This window comes from Mytilus edulis, chromosome 1 (genome assembly GCF_963676685.1).
Source record: "Mytilus edulis chromosome 1, xbMytEdul2.2, whole genome shotgun sequence".
NCBI lineage: Eukaryota > Metazoa > Mollusca > Bivalvia > Mytilida > Mytilidae > Mytilus > Mytilus edulis.
Genome location: NC_092344.1, coordinates 69,619,405 through 69,645,560, shown reverse-complemented (window position 1 = coordinate 69,645,560; position 26,156 = coordinate 69,619,405). Strand labels below are relative to the sequence as shown.

Below are 26,156 nucleotides of genomic sequence, written 5' to 3'. Positions count from 1 at the left end.
GCTTTCCCCAGTGAGTTGGACTTAAAAGCCTTCGTTTTAGCATAAAAATTACATAAATGATTTCGGTATATAAGTCTGATGTGCATAACAATAAATCTTGAACTGTGTACTCAACAATGTTTACTTTGTTTCCCACATCAATTTACAGGATAATTCTAACAAAACAATCACAGGCGTTGGTTTTGTTTACCGATAGAATTTCAATAAAAATTTTCAATTCTGTCACATGATTAGATGAAGAAATCCGTTTAGCTTACTTGGGCTTCAATTAGAATGAAATGATTCATTCACCCGAGACAACAATTAAAGTATTTACTGAATTAGTAAGGCAGGTCATTAGTTTTACTGTTTCAAATATCCTTGATTCAGTTCCAATTATTTTAGTGTTTGTCATGGATTAAGAAAGAAAAAGTGTCTTCAAGTTTGTGGTTTTAACTTATTCTGCATTCAAGTCTTTCGGAAATTTACATACTATTTTTGTTGAATATTGAATTCATATTTCGTAACTTTACCCAAAATACATTGTAAAAGAAACTAAATGAACATTCAAGCTCATAAATCTAATAAAACTGACAATGCTGTGGCAAAAAAAAATAAAAAGACTAGATTGTAATCTACTTAACCTAGTACATTGTACAAGTATTTTGATAAATTCACAGTAGGGAGAGTCCAAGGTCTTTTTATTTTTGGTCCGTTTAGGCAAAGTCATATCCAACTTATTGGTGATGTGGGGCTGGTGGATGACAGGCATGTGGATTATTTCTTGTAAACAGAATTTTAACCAGTCAGGTGAACAAGATTTTTCATTGATGACACTAGGGTCATACATGATTATCAAGACCACAACTGGGAGGATAAAAAGAGGATCCAAACCATAAGCAATTTGAGCCACATGGCAAAGGAAATTTCTTTTTTTTATTAAGAATGGTAATTCTTTAGAAATGCATGCTTCCTGAAACGTGAGAAGTCGGTTTAAATACAACACTTATGTTTTACATAAAATGTTTATTTCCGACTATTCTTATTCAGAGAATCAATTTTCAAATTTTACTTCTTTTTCAGGTGGCTATCAAAATAATAGATACAAGAAAAATCAAAGAGGAATATGTGCAGCAAAATCTACATCGGGAAGCTAGAATACTGGGGCAGCTTCGCCACCCAAATATAATAAGGTTATATGAAACTCTAAAGGTTAGTGTTCAATTCTGTGTTACTCGTGAAATAAGTTCCATATTGCTCTCACATCTGACAGCTTTTTGGAGGACTTGCACACCAACTGCCTGAAATACCTTCAAATGTCTTAAGAAATCTCAAACTATCCTGAAAAAAATGGGATTCATCAACGGTCACATTACATCAATTTTGAGAAAAATTATATATATATCAAAACATCATATTGATGTGTAAACTGTTCCTGCGTTATTTATATATTGTTCTTCTAAACATACTAATAGTTCAATAATGGACAATAAAAAATATTTTTATGATATCAGCCCTTCAAATCTTAATAAATGTCTAAATCTTTAGAGAGAATATTTCATCCTTGAGGACTTCTGATTCTGGTAATGCATTTACACTAGTGGAAAATTTAGCATGTCTGGATTGAGAATACATTTGAGAAGTTGTCAACACTGTAATGTCCAAGGGGAAAGATATGTGTGTGACAAGTCACAAGTAGATTGTCTAAAATTCCATTATGCTGTCGGTGATGACCAATGTTTTATCAGTTCTTTTGTTTCCTGCCAAGACAGATTACAGTCTGACAGAATCCGGGGAAGAATTAGTGCTCGCAGACATTTTATGGAAAATGGAAGTAACTTAAAGACTGGCTAGGAAACCCAGTAAAATAAAAAATGGATTAGAAATGTAATTGATAATTGATTCCCAGGTATCATTTGTAAATGGCCACCAGACATTTCCAATATTTTCTTCTTCAGGAAAGCAATTTTATAGTTGCTTTTGATTTCCCTCACACATTTAACAGACTGTTATTGGCTTAAAATTGATAATATTGAAAGTCCTTGATTTTGCATAAAATGGTTATAGTATAACAAATCAATTAATTGTTGAGATCAGCATATTTCATACAATTTGTTATATAACAATAATTTTCTTTATGTGATCAGCATATTTCATACAATTTGTTATATAACACTATTTCTCATTGCATGGTTACTGTTTGTCATAAAATCTGCACATTTGATATAATGGTTCATCTTGAATTAAATTTTAAATCTGAAAGTTTCAAATTTAGAATGTTATGAAATTGACTTTTTTGCGTAATATTTTTGGGGTTATAAAATCAATTTTTCCTAAAACGTTACAAGTGTTTCTTACATTTTTAATTTTTGAAGTACCATAGAATTATTTTGCACTATATCTACACAGTACTGCTATTGAAGGCTTCCTTCCTCTTTACTTGTTCAGAGTCATTAATAAATGAAATACTATTGTTTTAGACTGTCAACTTCCTTATTGGTGACAAAAGGACTTCAATACTGTTTTATTATTTCTTGATCAAATTGTGAAATTTGCATCAGTTCTCAGACTCAATTAATTATTGGGAATGTCACATATGAAGTAAGCTAAACTTCAAACGTTAAAATGAAATGGGCTTTTAAGTATTTGAATACTCAAATGATTGTGACCATTGTATTTGATAGGAGACAGTCACTATCTTATGTTTCGTAATTATATAAAAATCAAGTACCACTTCACTTCAGAATCATGCAAAAGGTGATTTTTGAGTGGAGAGCATACATATTTTTATTTTTGACATTTTGTTCATAACATTAAGTTATATTAAAAATGACCCATAAATTCTACAATTATATATTGTCAAATTCTGAAAAGGGGGAATAACTCCATAATCCACAGTATGCACATTCCATTAAAAAAAATATCAAGTCAAAATTGAAATTATTTTCATGACCAACCAGTAAAGGAGAAGACTACTTAAGTTCTAATGACATAGAACTCTGGAAAAGGTCTAGTTGAACCTACATTATGTACAGGGATTTATATAGTTAGACTATACAAATCCTTGTCCTTGATACGTAAAATAAACACCAAAATCAATTGATATTTTAGAAAGCAAAAATTCTTCTTCATCAGTACAGCGACTAAAAAATTTTATTCATTTTTTGTGACCCTTATATATAGAATAATAACTTGTTTAAATTTATGAGATTAGGAACTCAGTTAATTATTGATTAGTTCTATAATTTCTCAAATTACCTGAAATGTTTTTTTTTACTTTAAGTTTGCTGCATAAATATTTAAAGCATTTGTAATTACAACCATATTATATAGTATTGAACTGTTTGCTTTGAGTTGTATTTTAAATGGATTTGCTCCAATTTTACACATGCTTCTATGCCATGATAATATATAAGTTAGTATACATTTGTTGATATGCCTGAGGAGAATGTGGTATTGATTACAGCTGCTTATGGGACATATAGAAACCAGAAAACTTCTAGTTAACCTTTAGTCTTTGGATAGGATTATAAGAACATAAGTTCTTTACATAACTTCTTGCGTAATCAACTATAAATCCTTATATTATTTTATGATTATTGCTTCTAAACAAAATAAGATTATGAAATATTTGTTCAAGCAAGAAGGAACTTTATGGCTATGTTTACTAGTATAGAAACAAGTAGGTTATGTAGCAATCATTATGTTATTTCTAATAGTAAAGTTCAAACTGATCTTATCAGCTATGAAACCATGTACTGAAAATTTTGCTATTGTTTTAGTTTTAAATTATAAAATTGAGAATGGAAATGGGAAACATTTATCAGGTGTTATGGGATACTTGTATAGTCATTAAAGGAATTATCAATTACAATCAAGATCATGTACTCTGAATTCATTATTATTAGTTGGATACCAATTTTTCGTTGATTTCGTGGGTACTTGAAAACCACAAAATTTAATATTCAACAAATATAAAATTTCTATAGCCTTAATTATATGCAGACTTGGCAGAATCACGAAAATTGGTACCCATGAAAATAAAATAAATCCACGGTAATAAGATGTGGGGGTATAGTACAACTCCTGAACAAACATTGATGAGAGCACCTAATGGTGAAAATACTAACAATCCCCCAAAAAAATCTGATATTCTGACAATATTTTTGAATTTTTGTTGAGCCTGTGAATTTTTTTTACAACATGTTTTTGTCCCTTAGTAGTCACTGAAAATAATGTATCAATGTAAAATGAAAATCACATTGTAATATTAGTGCAAATATTGAAGCAATGTAAATGAAAATCACATTGCAATATCATTTTCAGACAATTATTCCAAACGTCTTTAATAGATGATAACTTCTTTTTCCCAGTGGTTATATGATAATACCTTGGTGTCTGTTTATAGACTGAACAACTGATTGCCATAATCTCTACAGAGCTACCTGTTTTTAGAAGGAAAAAAAATAAGAATTGACGTCATGTATTGTTGGAATGATATTGATGTTACTGGCGGTTAATACTACTAGAGACAAAATATCTATCACTTGGCATGCTTCGTTTGATTTTAACATATTATTCCTAATAGATCAGGATTCAAACTTATTCATCCTTGAGATTTTAAACAAGCTGACAGGGATTGTAAGAAATGAAATAGAATCTGTAATATTGTTCATGTTGAAAAAGAAAGATTTTCTGTGTCATAGGTTTTGATTAAAAAGATGTCAATGCTTGCAATACAGAGAAACAATGCAATCCTATTTTGATACAGAGTTAATACTGTTAGGATGAATCTAAAAACCAGAACTGAAATTGTGTCTTCAGAGAAAGTAAAACAAATGTAAATAGTCATCTGTCCTTGTAATATTATTAAAAGCAATCTTGAACTTGCTCCTTAATACTAAAATCTTGAACTTCATACATCCAAACTCTTTGATTGGATCAAGTACATGTATCATATATTTTAGTCAATTCAAATAGGTATTACTTTTTTGAAGGCATTTTTATGGTTAGTCTTTCAAACGACCTTCATAAAACTTTGTGTTTTTGCATGGCCATGGGAATTCTTGAAACCTTGTTTTATTAAATTCCAAGGTGAAGTGTCAAAGATCTGATTATGATATATGAGGAAATGGCAAAATATCCAGTAAATATTGAGCTATTGAGAGAGAGCTCAACTCCAATTACATTTCAAGGTAAAGAGGTCCTTGCAGGCAAAATCAATTTCTGATACTTGGCCATAGGGTGAGCTAAAACCCTGTTTAATTATAAGGTTATCGGTCAATTGTCAAGGTCAGCTAATATCATAACAGGATAACAAGGAAAAAAGATGTGGTAATTGAAAAGAAATGATAAGTTATAGATCCACTTGAGACAGGCATCTTCTGAAACACTGGAGGTGGGGCTGTTATGCATAAAAAACCAGTCCGAAGGTACATGTAGTAGAATTTCCTGAACATTTCGCCTGCTAGACTCCAAATTTCTGAAGACTTTGTATATTTCACAAATATCCTTATTATCTAGCTTTGTAGACATAAAAAAAACCAGCCCCATTTAATATTTGTGAATAATTCAAGAGTCCCTTGGAAGTTTGCCAAAAAACAATTATAGAGAGTGAAAAAGAGATCATCATTTGTGAACATACCCTGGCAGTGGTCAAATATCAATGAATTCATTTGATCAAAGAAGGTGTTACATGAATTGTACACTAACCCATCAAAATCCAGGATACTTTATATGGCATAATTATAAATAATGACCAATATATCCAAAGTAATGTTAGATTTATTAAATCTGTGTTATGATGGGTCCTTCTTTTGATATAATTGAGCTTTTTAACAAAAACTGAAAAATCAAATTGGTAACCGTAATGCATTTATGTGTGCACAAACTGTTCCAGTTTCAGGTCACTTAGAGTTGCATTAAAGTCCCTAAAATATAAATTAATAAAGATAGAAAGACTTGAGATGCATTGATACTTCAATATATGAAACAGCAGCTCCTTTTATACATACATTTGTACTAATAGCTTCTTGTTTCTGGGTAAAGGACTGTTTCTAACATGTTAAATTGTCTAATGGATCAATATAAACACTCTTAGTTCTATGTAGCTGTTGGCATGCACCAAAAAATATCTTGAATCAAATTAACCCTTGGCAATTGTTGATTTTCTTTAGTAGGGTTAAATGTGGAAAATCAATGTGTTAATTGTAGTCTTGTTTTCCAACCAGTCATATAAACACCATGTATTGAATTAAGATAGATTTTTATGTATTTCCCACTAATTATACATCCTTGTTGTAACTATTGTATCCTAATGAAATCCCAGGATTGGAAATGGAAAAGTTTGGTGGAATATGGTGGTACAACATTAATAATGGACATTTTGACCCATATTATGTCACAATTGGAAGTGGCATTGATATTTTCAGCTACATTTATATTGAATTTATATAAGTGAAGAATCAAGGCTGTTTTTATAATTGAATTAATTTTATAATTTAGTCAATATTTTCTTCTATTTAAGACTTTGATTAGTTCCCAGATAAAGGAGTCAATTTAATTCTGTTTATTTTTATTTTTTATATGTTTAAAGGCTGAATTGAGTTTGTTTGCAGAGAAACTGCTCACAGTTGAAATGTATTATATTAAAAGAAATCTCAAAGAATTATAAGTGGATGGGGCTTGAATTAAAACATGAATACAACGAGTAGTGTGCAAAACCCAAATAGACAATAACCCAACAACACAAACAAACTACAATCAAGCACGTAACAGCAATGTACTGATGAATTTAAAAAAATCGTAATTGAAAATAGTATAATAAATAGATATTTTAGAAACTACACAAGTTTTATTAATGATAAGGTACATGTTTTATTTTTTTCTCTGTCTATCTAAATTTATTTCCAACATCGATGGTCTGTAAGTATTTTCTGTCTATCTGTTTTCCAAAGATGGTAAGATGGTATTTTCTGTCTATCTGTTTTATAGTGTGAAGATATATTTTGTCTATCTGTTTTCCACAGATGGTGTGAAGGTATTTTCTGTCTATCTATTTTCCATTGATGGTAAGATGGTATTTTCTGTCTATCTATTTTCCATTGATGGTGTGAAGGTATTTTCTGTCTATCTGTTTTCCAAAAATGGTGTTAAGGTATTTTCTGTCTATCTGTTTTTCAATGATGGTAAGATTGTTTTTTCTGTCAATCTGTTTTCCAAAGATGGTGTGAAGGTATTTTCTGTCTCTATTTTCCAATGATGGTAATAGGGTATTTCTGTCTATCCTTTTTCCAAAGATGGTAAGATGGTATTTTCTGTCTATCTATTTTCCATTGATGGTGTGAAGGTATTTTCTGTCTCTATTTTCCAATGATGGTAATAGGGTATTTTCTGTCTATCCTTTTTCCAAAGATGGTAAGATGGTATTTTCTGTCTATCTATTTTCCATTGATGGTGTGAAAGTATTTTCTGTCTATCTGTTTTTCAAAGATGGTAAGATGGTATTTTCTGTCTATCTTTTTTCCAAAGATGGTAAGATTGTATTTTCTGTCAATCTATGTCCCATTGATGGTAAGATGGAATTTTCTGTCTATCTGTTTTCCAAAGATGGTAATAGGGTATTTTCTGTCTATCCTTTTTCCAATGTCAATGAAGAATTATGCTGGTATAAGGTTTGTCTTCTGTCTTACACATTTTTTGATAATTGTATAAGGGTATTTATTTTCTGTCAAACCCTTTTTCAATGAAGAATTATGCTGGTATAAGGTTTTTTCTTCTGTCTATCACTTTTTACAATGATGGGATGAGAGTATTATCTGTCTAATCATCAAAGCATGCAGGTATGTGTTGTCTTTCCATTTTCCAATGATGACGTGGTTGAATGGTCATTGTATTTTCCTATACAGTCTTGGAATTTGATTTCATTTAGGAATTATTCCTAGCGAAAGCAGTTCTACAGTATAGCAATGAATGCACTGAAGCAGAAGTTATTTCACATTAGAATTTAATAGTCTGGATTGTGATCATTGCTTGTTGATTAAAGTAGAAGTCCATCCAATTACTCAAAGTAATCCTTTTTTGTAATGGAATATATCTGATAACAGAGCTGTCTTTTATTGGGCAGGGTTTGTTTATTAATGCCAGTTTATTCTTCCTGGCCATCAAATACAAGTCTGTCCCGATAGATGTTGTCTTTCATTGAATAGAAAACCAATATTATGCAATATATCCAGAACAATATTACGCTCTATTATTCAGTTTATTTTAATAACGCACTATTCACAATGATATATTTAATCGATGTAAAAAACGTTGTGCTTGATTGTTACCCAGCAGTGTCAAACCACGACAATTTGGATTTCATAAAGCAAATTTTATTTGGTCAGATAAATGGGATGAGTGAAATTCCACAGCAGTCACAAATTAAATCATCATATATAGAAAGAATAGGCCTCATTATATACATTCGTTGAATTGGTGATGAGTTTGTATTTGTCCCTCAGGATTCTCGGTATCGAATTCTGAGTTTGTTATTCCAATAATCAGATTCCGTTTTCTTTTGTTACGACTGCCTACCCAGAAACTACTTCATTATCATGCAACATATGTAATTGTTTGTGTTCGCTGTGGGGCAACACTGACCTTTGGTATTAATTTGTGTATCATATGATTGATATTGGTTGTGCAACATGTAAAGTTTTGTTGTCTATACAGTATTATAAAGTCATAAATTCAGGATTGACTATTTCATAAATGGTTGTGAAAAACCTGTCTAGGCTTTCATCTGTTTTTAGTGAATTAGCTGATTTAATTTCTTATTTATAAACAATTTTGAGATGCTCAAGTAGCTGAATAATTGACATTTTCTTGGATAGTTTAAACTCTAAGCACTTTGTATAAAATGTTTATTAAAAGAAGATTGTACTGTTGAACCTGAATGCTCAGTGCTGACAATGTATTATACATTTCATTTGCGGATCCAGGGGGAGGGTTCCGGGGGTTGGAACCCTCCTTTTTTTGGATGATCAATGCATTTGAATGGGAACATATAGTTGGAACCCCCTCTTTGTCCTGGGTTGGGAATTGGGACTCCCCCCTTTTATAAAATGGCTGGATCTACCCCTGCATTTATTATTAAATGTTTATTTACTTGAACAGAGATGATATATATTTTTGTAGCTGAGATATGGCATTGAGGGAAACATGAGCTATACTAACATTTGGTGTGTTATGCCTGCAGGCATTCAGTTGCCAATGGCTTATCCAGCGAACGTACTCCCCCTTTGATTGCCAAACAAAATTATTATATTCTGTTTTTCACAATTCATTTAAATTTTTAATCTCAATTTTTTTTTCCATCTTCGCACTATGGTATATAGTCAGTTTTATGGAATAAGGCCCTCTTTCAAAAATCCTGAAGCAGCCCCTGGTTGTATGTCTTTTATACTTTATACCAAGTTTATCCCTTATCATCCTTGGTCTAGGTATGCTTCAGTAAATATCTGACTGGGATAATCAAAATTACTGTACAATCTACCAAACTATATCAACATTATAAACAACCAACACTGGTATCATCTGAATAACCCAAAGCCAAACCAATAATAAACAACACATAGATAGCATGATTGCCTGACTTGGAAAAGTAGGGTGGGAATATGTAATTTTTATTTCTAATCCTTTGCATATCTAGATCTGACTATTTGTCATAATACTAAAACACACAATAAAAAACCTGCACCATGAGACAGAGTGAGTGCTGCCACACACAGCGACTACTAATAAAGGAGGTAAAAAATTGCACATCATTTAGGAAGCTGAGTGAGGGACAAATGTGCTCTACAGGTATCTTAGGCAGCCCTAGGTGTTGGTTTATGTAATACATGTATAGGTAATTATTCTTATTTGAACAAAAGATTATTGGAGGTTTTTTTACGATCATAATTATCACAAGATATAAAAAAGTACCAGACAATAAATGACATAGATTAATTTGTTAAGTATCTAACAAAATATCATACATCTCATCCAAAATGCATCAGCTTAAATGGTCAATAAATATATATTTAAGCTTGGTTAACCATGGTCAGATGTATGACCATTGTCAACCATAGTCACAGATGGAAAACCAAAGTTAACCATGGTGTAAAGCACATCTAATGGTTTGACCATGGTTATCAATGGTGAGCTATGGTAACCATGGTGTAAAGCACATCCAATGATTTGACCATGGTTATCAATGGTGAGTTATGGTAACCATGGTCAACCATGGTTACATTTTGACAATTGAAACAACAAACACTGAAATACAGACTCCTGATTTAGGGCAGAATGTGGAGGGGTTAAACCCTCCCCTTATCTTTGACAGTGTGTAATAGTTTAACATAAGAACAAACTATAAATATCAATTCAAAAGGGCTTTATTCATCAGATCAATACAAAGCACTACAAAAACACCAAAGACACAAAATTACAGATCTGAGAGTACTCTAAGTTAACCCTTTCCTCCATGGATACTTTATTTGTAAAATACTTGATTTGCATTGGATTTTTTTTATTAAAAAAATTCATTAGGTTTAAAGTATTAATACAATGCGAAAACAAATATTTCATCAATGAAATTCAAGTCATAGATTATCATGAATATCTTTTTTATATTAGATACAAAGGAGTATGTTCGGTAAGGTCCTAAAATGGCCCCCTTTTTTTTAGCTTAAATTTCAAATTCAGATTTATTAACAAATATCACAATAAATAATAGCTAATACAGTGACTAGATAGGAAATAAGCCATTTTGTTGAAAATTTTACGTTTCTGCGTTTCATTATGACGTCACAAATTGTACTCATATTGATTTTCACGAAAAATTCAATAAAAATGGGTAAATTTCCATAGATTACTGGACAGGAAACATAGAGCACATACGTCGACAACAAAGATCTTTTAAAGTAATGTTTGTGAAGACATTTTAAATGTCTTATTTGAATATTAAGTTTGTCGACGCCTGCGCTCTATGTTTCCTGGTCCTTAATTTGGTTGAAATCCAGCTGATTTTGTCAAATTTCACCAAAATCCCTTATCTTGACCGTTTTGGGATGAAAAAATCCACGTGTTAGAATTAAACTTTGACAAAAACGGTTCTGTTTTACTTTCTCACATGTCTTTAAGGCATCTTAAAACATTTATTGTCTTGTATCTATGAACTTTATAATTGGGGCCAAATATGACCCTTACCGAACTTACTCCTTTTATTAAGAGGGATAAAGTTTTTTCGTAGGTGAGACGTTTCAACAGAGGCACAACACAGCTTGGGTCAAAAGGCGTCATTATGGAGTTAAGGGGGTGGCGTCAAAAAGAGTCTTTATGGAGGAAAGGGTTAAGAGCCAATAACAATACAAATAAAATCATGTACCTAATACTCAAATTTTCCAAATTCTTGTTTCCAAATTGTTGACTATTTCAGGGGTCTTAATTTTTGTACCCCTATTGCTAATTTACCCTAACTCAGTAAGCGCAATGACATCATTTCATATAGATTTTTAGAGTGATCAAATTCTGTAGTAATCCGTTATTCTGATCACAGAAGTTGCACTTTTGATATTGTATATGTTTCTAACTTAATGTTTAATACTTATTTCTTTGGTACACTTGGGAATTATAAACAATTACTTATTATCGACAAAATCCCACATGCTTTAATTATTCAATATCTTATCTTTGTGAAAAAATAGGGCCTAATTTATGGCTCCAATACCGAATTCCATGGTGGATTATTACATGTGTAGGTTATGCTTAAGAAATGGTACATTATATACCATTACAAGATCTTAATTACATCTTTTGTTCCAGTACCAGATATTAATTATATAATGGTATATTAATATGGTATTGTTTGCCAAGGTGAAAGGACTTGAGCGAATTGTAAACATATAGTTGTTGATGATATATATTTCATGGTAGATATATACTTCCTTTATTTGGTCACATAATACTTGACCCTTTGTTACATGATCTTACTGTTGTTGATATTGTGAGACCTATATTATAATTACTTAATTATTCATAACACAACTTAGAGGCACTAAATGATTGTCAAAAGGTTAAGAAGTGAATATAACCAAATAGTCAACAACGTTAATATGTAATGTTCTATCATAAAACATATTATTAACAAAAATGGAATGGAGTTGTTTCACTGGCACTCATACCACATCTTTATATATCTATGGAATCCTGATTTTTTTACATTTATCAATAGAAAAAGTTTTTAAAGCCTACCGGGTAATTAATTATTGGACTTTTTGAAGTTTTATGAAAAATGAATTCTCCTGTGGTCCTGACATAATTTTAAACACAGATATTGTACAATATAATGAAATTCTATTAACATTGAGGGCTTTATTTCCACTAAGGACTTGCATTTTATGTAAGACTAGTTTCAAGTTTTATCTGCATTAAATCTTGCAGCAGAGAATATATTATTTTACTGGCTCCAGCTGTTTTTATTGGTCCCTACTTCCATACAGTGCAAAGGACATAAAAAATACAGGAATTGTGTCCATATGTTGGAACTTAAGCACATTAGGCGTGTCAGACTTTTATGAAACCATTAAAAAAAATGCTATCAAATGTTTTTTAAAGTATCACATTTTTTTTTGGCTGACCTATCAAATCACATTTTTGCAATAAACAAATATATAACATTTTTTTTGAAATTCACAGTATTTTTAAAGTTTGTAAAATATTTGACCAGTTGGAGATGTGGAAAACCGTGATAAAAAGCAATGAACTTTATAAATGTGTTGTTTAACAGAGCCAATGCAAAAATGACTTTGAATTCATGAATTTTAAGTGCATTTATTATGCAATTGGTTATGTGCATTATTAATTGTTTTTCATCAAATGAAGCATGCAATTAATGGAAATGTCATATTATATAAGAGTTCTAATTAATGTGATCTTATCTGTGTTTTCAATTATAAAAATGACTAAAGTGGATTTAATCAGAGTTGTCTCAGATTCAGTACTATCAAACAATACTAGTACTTGTACTTAAAACTCAGGTTAGAAGTTGTCTAAGAAATTTTGTATTTTGTTTGTTTTGAAATTGCCATAACCAATAGGTCAACTGAGGAATAATTTAATGTAAGATGTCCATCGACTCCATGTCTGTCTGGTATGATTTATCTGACCTTGACCTCATTGTCATAGATCTTTCAAAATGTTTCTCATTATGTAATACTTGTTGTAAAATCTTAATATTTAGGACTTTCAACATAAAACAAATGGTTTTTAAGTTAATTACAGATTAGACATTTCAGCATGTGGACTCTTGTTGGTTGTTTCAGTTTGTTGGGTTGCTGTTTCATTGATGTGTACCAAACATCTTTATTTTTTTATTCACATTTCCCATCAACAAGAAATTAAGCTTTAATATAACCATTGTTCATTATACATCTTGAACTTGGACAATTCATATAAATGTACATTCTTTTCAAGAATATTTTCTGATTGATTTTTTTCAAATGGATTGAATTTATGTGTTTTTTATATGGTTTGTAAAACTAAATACAGAAATGAGCAGTTCAAGTAGAATTCCTTTAAATAAGGCTATAGATACTGGCGGTATCGGTGAATTAAAATAAATAAAATAAAATAGGGCATCCGGAATTGACAGATGATGGGCTAGTCATTCTGACATTAGTGCAGCTCAATATCTGTTAAATTGATGGACAATTAGTTAACAGGAGACAGACAAATGTATCAAGTTAAACAGATAAAAGTGAAATGTTCTGAAGGTGTTCTTGTCCTTGATTGTCCTGACTGATTGTCCTGACTGATTGTCCTGACGCCTACAGACAGCATGCAACACAGGTTTTCAACATTTTATATTCTCAAATGATTGTGATTTTAGTGTGATCAACCTTTATATAGAAAACAATTGAAAATGAGAGAAAATAAATCCGTGATTGGAAATTGATTTAGTAGGTTCACATCATATGGCTGGTTTGATTAAACTTAATTGATCCTTTTCTGTGTGCAGTTCTATCGGAATGGTAAAATCGGTAAAATGGTGGCATTGGTAGTTGTCAGATAGGTGACACTGCATCAATTATATCAAGACGGATCAATATGTTTGCTTCTTTCATCCTTCCATGACTGTTGATAAAAGACGTTTCTATTTTCAGTTTGGTTGATGTACAGATAGTTAAAACAGAAATAAAACTGCATTTAAATTTAAACTGCCATTTTGCATGCTAGTTTGCATGATACTTATAACTTAGGCTCATTAAGACGGGAGGAACAAGTACTTTGACAATTAAAGACTTAATTTTACTTTTAGAAACTTGTATGTAAAACTATAAAATACATGCTTAGATCAAATTTCAGATAGCTATACTTCAGGGCTTATAGTATGCCTGATGGTGCACTCAAGTAGAGAGATCTGAAGGGATGTACAACAATAACACACAGATCAAAAAGACAAGTTGCATTTATATTTTTAGCTTTATCAGACCAATTGGTTATTTTTTTCAAGCAACTGTACTGTGCTCATTATAATTTTGAATACAATTTTGATCAAGATAGAAGATGAAACCCCTTAAAACTAGATTGAATGGTCCAGCTTGCAAAAAATGCTTGCATTTATTTTAGAGAGGTGAAATTTAAGAATGAAAATCTTTATTTTATAACTGTTATTTTCTTGTTATTTTCATTCAAGTCCAAAAGCCCATAATTTCGAGACAAATCAGGGAAGCAGAACCAGATTCCCATGGTTAATCAGATTGTTTATAATTCACAATGGTTGTTAAGTTGACCAAGGTCAACTGCTTGAGATTTGAGCTTGGTCAGCCATGGTCACAAAGGAAGATAACCATGGTTGTCATATTGACCATGGTCAACCACCTATGATTTGAGCTTGTTCTACCATGGTGTTCTAATATGGTCAACCATGGTAAAACAAAAGTAGAAAACCATAGTTGATCATGGCTTAAAGCGCATCCAGCCATGGCTTGACCATGGCTTAAAGCAAATCCAGCCATGGCTTGACCATGGTTATCAATGGTCAGCGATGGAAACCATGGTCAACCATGGTTGCATTTTGACAGGTCACCACAAAAGACCATTATAAATGACACAAAAATTAACAACTTTAGGTCACTGCACTGCCTTCAACAATGAGCAAAGCCCATACCACATAGTCTGCTATAAAAGTTTTTTTGTTTGTATATCTGTTTGTTGTTGAATGAGGGAATCACAGAATGACTGATAAGTGTAAAAGTAAGTGGCTCTGACCACTTTATGGTGGGGCGGTAAAGTTGAATGACAAATTGACAAATAAACGTGAATCTCTATGGCCTCAATCACTTTGTGGCAGAGCCTTAATAAAACACATAAAATAAAAGATTTGGGTGCCTGTTTAAGTACAGTATTATCTGTGTTACAGATGACCATGCATATTTTCCAATTGGCTTTTTTATACCATAATCCAATCCTATTATCCTTGTTTTTGACCTTATTGACATAAACATTTCACAGAATCATTACTTGTGATGTGCAATACAAATGGTGCTACATGATGAGAAGGATCTACTAACCCTATTACATTTTTATCAGTAGACAAATAATGCTATATCCCCATAGATGCTGGCAAAAAGAAAAATTGTTTCACTACATCGGACTTGACCCCAGGGTTCTACCAGCTAGATGTGTATTGTTGTTGCTTACATAGAACATAAAAAAATTGGTGGTCCTTTTAGCTTAAGGTCAGTTAATCTCATCACCAAAGGTTCTTTTGAATAAAAATTTGGTGGTCCAAAATATAGCTTAATGTCAATTAATCCAATTAATGGTCTGTTTGAATAAAAACTTAGTGGTCCTTTTTGCTTAATCTCAATTAATCTCATTAAAAGTCCATTTGAATAATTAGCAAACAGTTAATATTGATTCAGTCGATAAAACATAATATTCCACATATTTAACCCGATTAATCTGTTAAAGTACTGGGTATTTAATCCACTTTCATGGCAGTATATATAATGAGTAGTTCACCCTTAAATCAGATAATCAAGTCTGTCCTTCTCTCAAGTAATTGATGATATCTTAACATGAAACCATCACCTAACAATTGTTAAAATGGAAAGGTTTTGGATGAAATATTTTGTTCAGTTGGTATCATTTTCTCTATTAACCTTGTGTTAGCGGATACTTTCCGTTTGAAATTAAGCTTGAAATGTTCCTCACCTTACACAGATGGGTGAGCTTCAATAGAAAACAGTTAGAGGCGGCTCCAAAAAATAGTGAAAATTTGATATTTTAAAGATAGGGGTTGGGTACTTTTAGTGCTGGAATGCCAAACATAGGTTTTTGTGTATTGTCTTGGAGCTTTAAGGCTTACAATATTAAAAAGTTTAACATCTATGATTTATGGACCTCCAATGGCCCATGAAAATACAGTATTGACTGAGTTTCGCTTTTTGCGTTTAAGGTATTATAAATGTGATATCATAAGACAATCTTGCTTTCTCTGTTAGTTAAGTGACAAAGTAACCTTCATTTCGTTTTTGTCACCCATCCCTATGATAAGATCTAGCTTGCTTATGTTACCTTTGTGGTATTGTTATTAACGGTGATAAAGCATTTCCATTGAGAAATTAATTCATGTTGTTATTTCATCAATTTAAGTACTCACTGATCCATTTTGGTTCAATCTTTTTATATTCAAATCTATTGTCTAATAGTTATGCAGATGAATAGATAACAATAGTTCTGTGGTTTCTGAAATCTTATTATATTCCAGTTAGTTCGTACAAGTATAAATGCTGTAGAGACTTGCATCAGCCAGATTTTGATTTGGTTTGTTTTGTTTTACGTAATACCTTGATAAGTATCATATTTTAAATTTAGCTGACCTTGCAAGATTGAGTAATCTATTTAAAAAAGCAAATGTTTGAATTACGAATAGTGCATTGTTTAACTGCACAATCAATAGGTCTTTGTGGTCATAACTCCTTCAGTATTTAAACTTTTTTGGGGCAGATTTTAAGCATGATGTACAGAAATTTGTAATTGCTGACTTTATTGCATAATTGCAATAGAAGCATGTTTGTCTACATCATTTAATTTCAATACAAGCATGTTTGTCCACATGATCTCTTTCATACAAGAAACATGATGTTTTGTGATCTTCACTGTAATTGAATATGTTGTTGATTATATATTGAGTTACTGAAACAGGTCATTTCCTTTAAATGTCCTTTTTACCACATTTTATAAAATCAGAACTTACAAGATCATCAGATCATAGGTAGATGTGTATACCTCCACTCTAGAAGTGAGTGATATTATACATTTACTTGGCTTTTTGTTTGACCATATGTCTGCTCTTCCGACAAACTCTGCCACACTTTTTTCTGGTACTACAAAATAGAATGAGTAGATGTTTGGTCAGAAACTTGACAGAGTTGGAATGTAATTGAGCTCAAATTGTATCTGTCAGTCACCTACTATCTGTTTGCAGATACAGTTTCTACCATAAATGAGTTGTAACATGTAAGCTCTTTGGCAATCTGCTGTGATCTACTTTTTGTTTTTGAATTATGAGTGTGGTATGCTTAGAGTAAATTGTTATAGCTTGACAACATGTGCAGTCTCGTTGGGAAATTGCTTCATAATGGCCTAATGCACAGCCCCATTATACTCCCACATCACATTTTCAGATAGCATAGGGGTTAGGGATATCAAAAAGACAAATTCTCCATATGCAATAACCACTGTGTTATCGTCTGTAACTGACTTTTTTGCATGTCTATGACATTAATTTCTCTTTAATGGCCAATGTTGGGGGTATTCTGTTGGTAAAGCATCAGTATAATGTGAAAAATAGGTCAACAATTGTGGTTAAAATATCTGTTGAAGAGAACTTAATATTGCTTGCTGAACAGTGTGTCTTACTATTTGTTAAATCAACTATATGTGATCCAGTAACCTTTGCATGTTATTAAAAAAAACTGAAATCAATTTGAGGAGAAAATTCCTTCACCTTCGATTGTTCACAATTGAAGAACTAGTCCTTGTAGGTGTTTTCTACTACAACCTAGACGATATCGAGTATCCGTAAAATTGCAAAGATACGACATGCATGTCTAGATGTTTTTTCCCTTCTCAAAGGTTACGTTTTCAATATTACTTTACATAATGTAGATATTTGTGATGAATTGGTGTTCTTTTACGCTGAAAGCTTTTTTTTAATATTAAACATAAAAGCCTTTGTTTTGTTATTTTTTTACCTTATTAGATAAAAGAAATCAGTCTGTATGCCCATTATTAAGTTTTATTGAAGAGTATTTGATATTTAAGTAAGCGTGAAAATTTGACAATTGCAAACATTGTCACCAATGTCTCTGTTAATGTTAAAACATGATAACATTATGTCACAACAGATTTTTGCCTATTTTAATTCATGTTTCAGGTAATATATTACAATTTTACAACCATACTAGACTGATTTGATCTTTTTCTGTTTTTTGTGTGATTGTTTGATGTTTGTTTTAAAATCTAGGTTTTTAATAAGATTTTTTTGTAGATGTACTCTTATTTGTTCATTGCTCATGCATTTATGAAAATATATCATTAATATTTGATACAGATGATAAAAGCAATATCACATCTGCATTAAACGACATGGAAATATTGCAATTAAATGGTGGAAAGTTAAATTCCTATGAGATTTACCTGTCATGAACTATTTCTACATGGAACATAAAATAAGAAATGATGATGAAGGATGATAATGAGGATAACAGCTAGATATACGCTTTGAATCGATTTTGACCAAACAGAAAATTAGTGTGTGTTTTTCCCCTCTTTTGTGCTGCGAGAGACAGCATGCTAAGGTCCGTCCATCTGTTTGTCTGTCAGGTCTTGTTACCGCTGTAGAGCTAACAATTCTTGCACATTTTTTTTATGCCCCACCTATGATAGTAGAGGGGCATTATGTTTTCTGGTCTGTGCGTCCGTTCGTCCGTCCGTCCGTTCGTCCGTCCGTCTGTTCGTCCGTCTGTCCTGCTCCAGGTTAAAGTTTTTGGTCAAGGTAGTTTTTGATGAAGTTGAAGTCCAATCGACTTCAAACTTAGTACACATGTTCCCTATGATATGATCTTTCTAATTTTAATGCCAAATTAGAGTTTTTACCCCAATTTCAGGGTTCACTGAATATGGAAAATGATAGTGCGAGTAGGGCATTCGTGTACTGAGGACACATTCTTGTTTAGACTTATATTATAGATTTATATCAGCTATGCCTGAGACAAGTTAAAAAAAATCACTGACGTGCTGATCAATTAATTTTTATAAGAGTTGTGCCCCCTGGAAATATTGTAAATATGGTTTTTGAATTTGATTTTTGGTGTTTTAACGCTCTAAGCACAAATTTTAAGCTCTTTCCTAGCAGCCAGTTTTGATTGGTAGAGGAAGCGGGAGTGCCGGGAGAAAACCACTGACCTTCGATAGGAAAACTGAAGATCCTAGTCAAAAAAGATTGGAATCGAGTGCACCGGCACAAGCAGGGTTCAAACTCGCTACCTCATTGTTGACTGGCTAGTGATTACAGTAATAACTGCACTTAGACCACTCAGCCACTGAGGCCGCTTGTTAATATGGAAAGTTGCATAGTTAGTGTACCTGCTATTTTCATTTTTTTCCATTCTTTAATTTTAAGGCTTCTGATTCCCAAACATGAATTTTGCCATATCATTTAAAAAATACTTTAAAACTGCTTGACTTTTCAAAAATCAAGTTAAAATTTCTGAATGTCAAATATAAAATAATAACATGATACGATATGTTTAGTCTGCTTCTTTGTATTGGATAGATAGCATGTCTAGCACATTACTAAGGAAATCACACTTCAGTCAATATTACAATAAAAGGTTATTGATCTCATTTAAAAATGTGCTAGACCTGAATTTAACTGATTTAGCAGAGCAAATTGAAGATATCATACCATGTTAATTTATATGCTGTGTTTTCAAATTTTGAAACATGACTTTTGGCAAAAGTAAGAATCTGTCTTATTTGACCTACATTTTATGCTTGATTAGTTTCTGAACCCCCAAGTGATCCTTGTTAGAGAAAAAAGGTAATAAAAAGATATTTCTTAGAAGTTTTATTTCAGTGAACTGTTGTATCAGGGAGCATTTTTGAAATTTTGCATTGAGAAAAAAAAAGATTTAAAAACTTATGCATTATTGGACAGTTAGATGTTGTTTGTTGAAATAATATTCTTGATAAAAGTGAAATGGATATTCGTAAAATCTAGTACATCAATAAGTTTGTAATTAGTAAAGTGTAACAACTAATATCCTTGCCCACTCCATACTCAATATTGAAGTTTCATGTAGGCTTCATTACAATAGATCATATACTAATACATTTGTATGTTAAATTACATGGATAAAAAGAACATCTGCCAGGATTATTACGCCAGAAACGAAATTAATCTGATGGACTAATTGAAAATTAAGGTAGAATCAGCACCAATAATAATGTTGCAGATACTGTATTTACAGGCTAACACAATGTATTACTGTAAATTATATAGAAAAACGATGCTCATGGAATTCATTTGACAATCGATGTTCATCCATAAAAATGTTGTAATGACAAAAATATAGATTTTATTTTGCAGCCATTTATATCTGCCGATCCCTATCACACCATCTATCTATTGCTTGAATCCTACTGGTGTAATTTAGTTATTTTCTAATAATGCTTCCATAGTTATCAAACCATATATCACAAGTGAAAAGTTGAGTAGGAAATTAGGAACATCACATTGACAGATTTTCTCCGTATTATGACATTTTTTTACCTCCTTGTCATCGTGGTGCTGTTATGAGCGCTAATGGATCATCACAATTATTTATTTTCATCAAACTGTACCTTGAATATGATATTGGAGGATATTGAATATCAAAAATAATTACTGTTGCTATTTGATCAGTTCTGATGAGTTTAGGGTAGACTGTATTGTAGTAATATCTTTGCCTTTGGTTAGACAGATTTAGAGCAGGTAATAGCATATTAAAAATCAGATTACAAAAGGAATGGCATCTCATAAGGAAGTATCTTTGCTGATGCAAATGTCAGCCCCACAAGCACTGATGTCAAAAGTTTATTACTTATTTTGCCCTAAGATAAATTGATTTTGTTATGTCTCTAAGGCTTTTGCCGATGATAATAATTCAGACATAAAGATTTTTTTTCATTTTATACATGTAGGAAGTGCATGTCTCTTTTCCATGGCAAATGTAGATAATTCAAAGGTCATGACTCTTCTAACACTTTTTATCATACCATTGTACAGCTGACTTTCTATATATATGATGTTTCATAACTCAAGTTATCAGGGTTCTATGGAGGTCTGCGATGCAAAACCTTTATTCTAATATGACGTACTTCTTTAGATTTGTAAACAACACTGTGATAAAATTCTCGATAAAATATACTTAGCGCAGACTCAGAGATATGCATAATAATGGCTGTTACAATATACTTCCCACGTAAATCTACATGTATTGGAACCTATTTGCAGATCCTTTGCCGATTTTATTGTTTAAAAAAGTGCAATTAAAAAAGGCAAAATAACTTTTATTCTTATTTGTATGCATAATAAAAAGAAGTAATGCACAAGAGCTCGGAGAAATCAACAAAATAAAAATTAAATAAAATTCCGCGAAAGTCTATTAATCTTTTTGGCGCATTTAAGTCATTTCAAAACAGGACGTCATACAAATGAAACCGCTAAACTTGAAAGTTTTCTGTTACGTGAACCATCGGAATTGGTATGATATTGTATTAAAACTGATTTTTTTGAGGTAGGTTTTGTTTTATTTTCTATTCTATTGCATTATTCGCATATTTACCCATTTCAGCAAGTCAACATGGCGGCTCCTTAGTTCAAAATGTGAACTTTTGATTTGACGGAAGCTTACGAGAAAAACATGTAAATTAAAAATGACAAATGTTGGGTTTGAGAACTTAAAGAATTAAAAAGTTTTTTTCTAGCAGTTATTCTCAAAATAACCTACGCAAGTTACATATTTATAAAGATATTTGAGCTTTATCTAACAGGGAGTAAAAAAGAACAGCCACATACACAGCATACCCACCCTCGCTTCAGTTTTTTAATGACCGTATTTGTCCTATTAGAATCGAAATAATTCATGGAAGCCATAGATTGTTGGAAATTTACACATGGCCTGGGCCGTGATATTCAAATTTTATCCTGAGCTAGCGAGGGACAAAATTTGAATATCACGGCCCAGGCCATGTGTAAATTTCCAACAATCTATGGCTGCCATGAATTATTTCTTAATTTTCAGGCCAAATTGCACAATCCAAATGATAAATTCCCCTGCAAAACATGGCCATGGTTAACCACTGATAAAGCATGGACAACCATGGTTGACCATGGTCAAGGCATGATTAACTAATTTTTTTACCATGGTCAACCATGATCAACCATGGTAATAATACTGACCATGATTTCACAAATATCATCCATGGTCAAAAGCATGGTTATTTATTCAGCCAAGTTTTTCTGTGACTTTGTAGTATAACATCTTTCTATTATACCCTTAAAATCCTTATATCTACTTAGAGTACAGACACACAATGGAGAAATTAATATAGTGGTCAGTTTTTAGATGTTACAGTTTTCTAGAAAATAAAATGAATTTTGAAATTGTTTTATGTGCTACTGGGGTTAAATAAAGATGAAATAATTTGTACATTCTTATAATAATTATTGTATAATATTTTTTTTATTACTTCCTATGCAATACTCAGACATGACATATAATACTTGCTACCTTTTGAAAATCTAGAAGATATTTTTCACCTGAATGGCATATTTATTTCCTAATATTTATTTAATTGTGACAATTTTGACAATTTAAATCTTGTATGCATTGAGATGAATGTTTTAGAATGTGTATTGCAGTGTCTACCTGTGAAGACAGACAAATCGGTCAGACAGGTGTGATCTTCTAATAGTCAGTTGTGCAAGATTTTAATCTCCAGATCATATCAGTTTCATTATCACAGGACTTAATCCCTCTTTATTTTAAGTAATAAATGAGGTACTTTGTTAGAAATATGTGCAAACAGTTATCTGAAACATGAGACGATTTTTGGGTTTATGACATTAGATTGCAGGTAAATTACGGGAATTAACATGGGCAGTCATTAAATATATCAGATATTATTATTTGAACACAAATTGAATGGTCTCATGAAACGTGTAAAGTGCTCACTTCTTTTAAAAGAATTCAAAAATATAATTTTTATCAGTTTTGACATTTTGTTTTTTTTGAATATTTGAAGAAATCTATATCTTTAATTTCAAAAATAACATTGATCATGTTTCAAAAGATGTAAATATCATCGGAAGAAATTCCTGACATGTAAAATATTTAATAAAGTGAAATAGTTTTAATAGTTTAAATTAATCCATAGTGTTGTGCCACCTGGTCGGGTGCAGGAATTTGTTAATAATTTTGTAATGGTGAAGGCATGAATTTTGTCTTAATTTATGCCATTCTTATCGTTTGACAGAGAAATATAAACTAGATAACAGGTTGAATAAGTAAATGTTATTCCCCTGATTTAAGTGGGGTGTAGTCTTAGTTTGTAAGTCCCTCTTTCACTAATTGAAAACTTTGAAGTTTTGATTAATGGAAAAGTTGTCTTTTACTGATGAATTTAACAGTTTTTTTGTAAGTCGCATGATCTCTACTGTATAATATTTTAAAAATAAGTTTTGTTTGACTGATATATTTCTCAAGTGTATTTCATTAGATCTATATCATTTGTGAAAGATATAAAGATCGAGCATCATCAAAATAATTACTTTCACATTGCTGAGACACCTTTTGGTCATTTTTTTTTATCACAAAAATCAGGCCATTTTTGAGTATTTTCTAAAGTATAATTAAGTTTCCACAAAAAATGACTGGTTTCTATAAACGAACAACTTTCACCCTCAATCAATTTCAGAACAAAAGTTAGATTCAAAATTTCATTGAACTATTTGCAATCTAATTGCTGTCTACATTTCACTTTATAAACAGATGAAGTTGTTAAAAGATAAATGGTTTTCCACACTTTTGATTTTTAAATGTATCAGCCTGTCAAGAAGTTCAAGCTACCATCTTGACTATGTCATCTTTACCCAGTAAATGTCAGTTTGATTGTTACAAGATCAAAGATTGCACTGAAATCTTATCCAGAGTTCAATTTTCTCTCTTGTCATTCCAAGTTTCACCAGTCTGTCAGTTTAAATCTCCAATTTCTGTTTGTATGCAGAAAGATACCTATAGTAAATATATACTTGTGAATGACTTCATTATACATGTCTGTATCTTGTCTGATTTTCACTCTCTCCTATACTTTTTAACTTACCTGTCTTTAAATGAAAATGAATAAATAAACAAATTGAAATTAAGTGATTAATTAAGTCAATTATTAATTGGTCATAAATGTCCTGTGGCAAATAATTCATGCTTATGAAGGAGAACCACGGGCGGATTCAGAAATTTTTAGAAGAGGGGGCCACAGACTGCCCCCCCCCCATTCCAGTCATGCTTCAGTGATTCCCTATATAATCAACCATTGTTTTCCCTACAAGATGGGGGCCTGGGTTCCATCCCCCTTCTGAGTAAAAATTAAACAATTAATTAGTATTAGTACTGATTGGAAGGGAAGGACAGGCAATTTTGACTGCTGCTAAATATGCATGATAGTGGCATAAATTTTACATCACAATTAACAGGCCACACCTGGGAGACTTTTGGCAAGCCCCCTCCCCAAACCATAACTATTAATAAAAAAAACCTCTCATCTTGTACGTCTCAATCACTCTGGGACTCTTAGATGAAGCTCTCATCTTGTACGTCTCAATCACTCTGGGACTCTTAGATGAAGCTCTCATCTTGTACGTCTCAATCACTCTGGGACTCTTAGATGAAGCTCTCATCTTGTACGTCTCAATCACTCTGGGACTCTTAGATGAAGCTCTCATCTTGTACGTCTCAATCACTCTGGGACTCTTAGATGAAGCTCTCATCTTGTACGTCTCAATCACTCTGGGACTCTTAGATGAAGCTCTCATCTTGTACGTCTCAATCACTCTTGGACTCTTAGATGAAGCTCTCATCTTGTACGTTTCAATCACTCTGGGACTCTTAGATGAAGCTCTCATCTTGTACGTCTCAATCACTCTGGGACTCTTAGATGAAGAATAACATCAAAGAAACAGTCAAAGCACTTTACATCTGTTTTTTTCCATTTGTAACTCATGATTTTATGTCATGAATTATAAAACCTTATGCTTTCTTTGCAATTAGATAAATGACAGCTATAATATGTTAACATGGCAGGTTTGAATCATTGTTAAAGGTTTGTACCTAAGAAAAGCATTGCTTCCCTTATCTCATGTCTGTTATAAGTGGTTGTTGTCAGGTTCTTCCTGTATGGATTTTATGTTAATATTAAAGATTTGTTTGAAATGATAATTAATTAATCCTTTTTGTTTGTCATTGTAAATTAGGTTTTAATTTCAAATTTGGTTTGACTTAGGAAGTCATTCTGCACTTCATTAAGACTTCTGGGCACCACTGTAAAATTTTGTGGTTTTAAGATTTTAGATAAAGACTTTGTTCTATATGTAACAATTGTCTTATACAGCAACAGTAAGATTGGTGGCTCTAAAAGTAGAATGTTACGTAACAGACAAGATTAAATAAAACAAAGAAAAGAAAATGATAAATAAATAAACAGGATATTGAAGAAATAGATATTCCATAGAAAATTTAATTGTTTATTGGGACTATAATGAATGTATACGAATTAATGTACCCCAGGACACCCTTGGTTTTAAGTACTGCATGTCTCATAGGGGTAACCTTTTTATTGGATATGTGTGTTTGGAGATAAGTCTGATATAATAACCTCAACTCTAGAAGTGAGGGCTTATTCTAAGTCGACTTATAAATTGTAATCATTTTGTCTGTTTGTCAGTCTGTTCATCTATCTATATAATTATGCTTGCCCAAAGTATATTTTGTCAACTATTTAAATATAATGACTTCATAGTTGGTCACAAGCTTGATATT

General features: G+C 31.7%; 1 protein-coding gene across 2 annotated transcripts in view; it reads left to right on the top strand.

The window, feature by feature from the left end:
* Positions 1–26,156, top strand: part of LOC139488205 (uncharacterized) — a 105,332-nt gene that overhangs the window by 6,625 nt on the left and 72,551 nt on the right. For both annotated transcript variants that reach the window (XM_071273665.1, XM_071273675.1), the window contains exon 2: positions 1,063–1,191. In XM_071273665.1, coding sequence (XP_071129766.1) covers positions 1,063–1,191 — 129 coding nt within the window. The remainder of the gene's footprint in view (positions 1–1,062; positions 1,192–26,156) is intronic.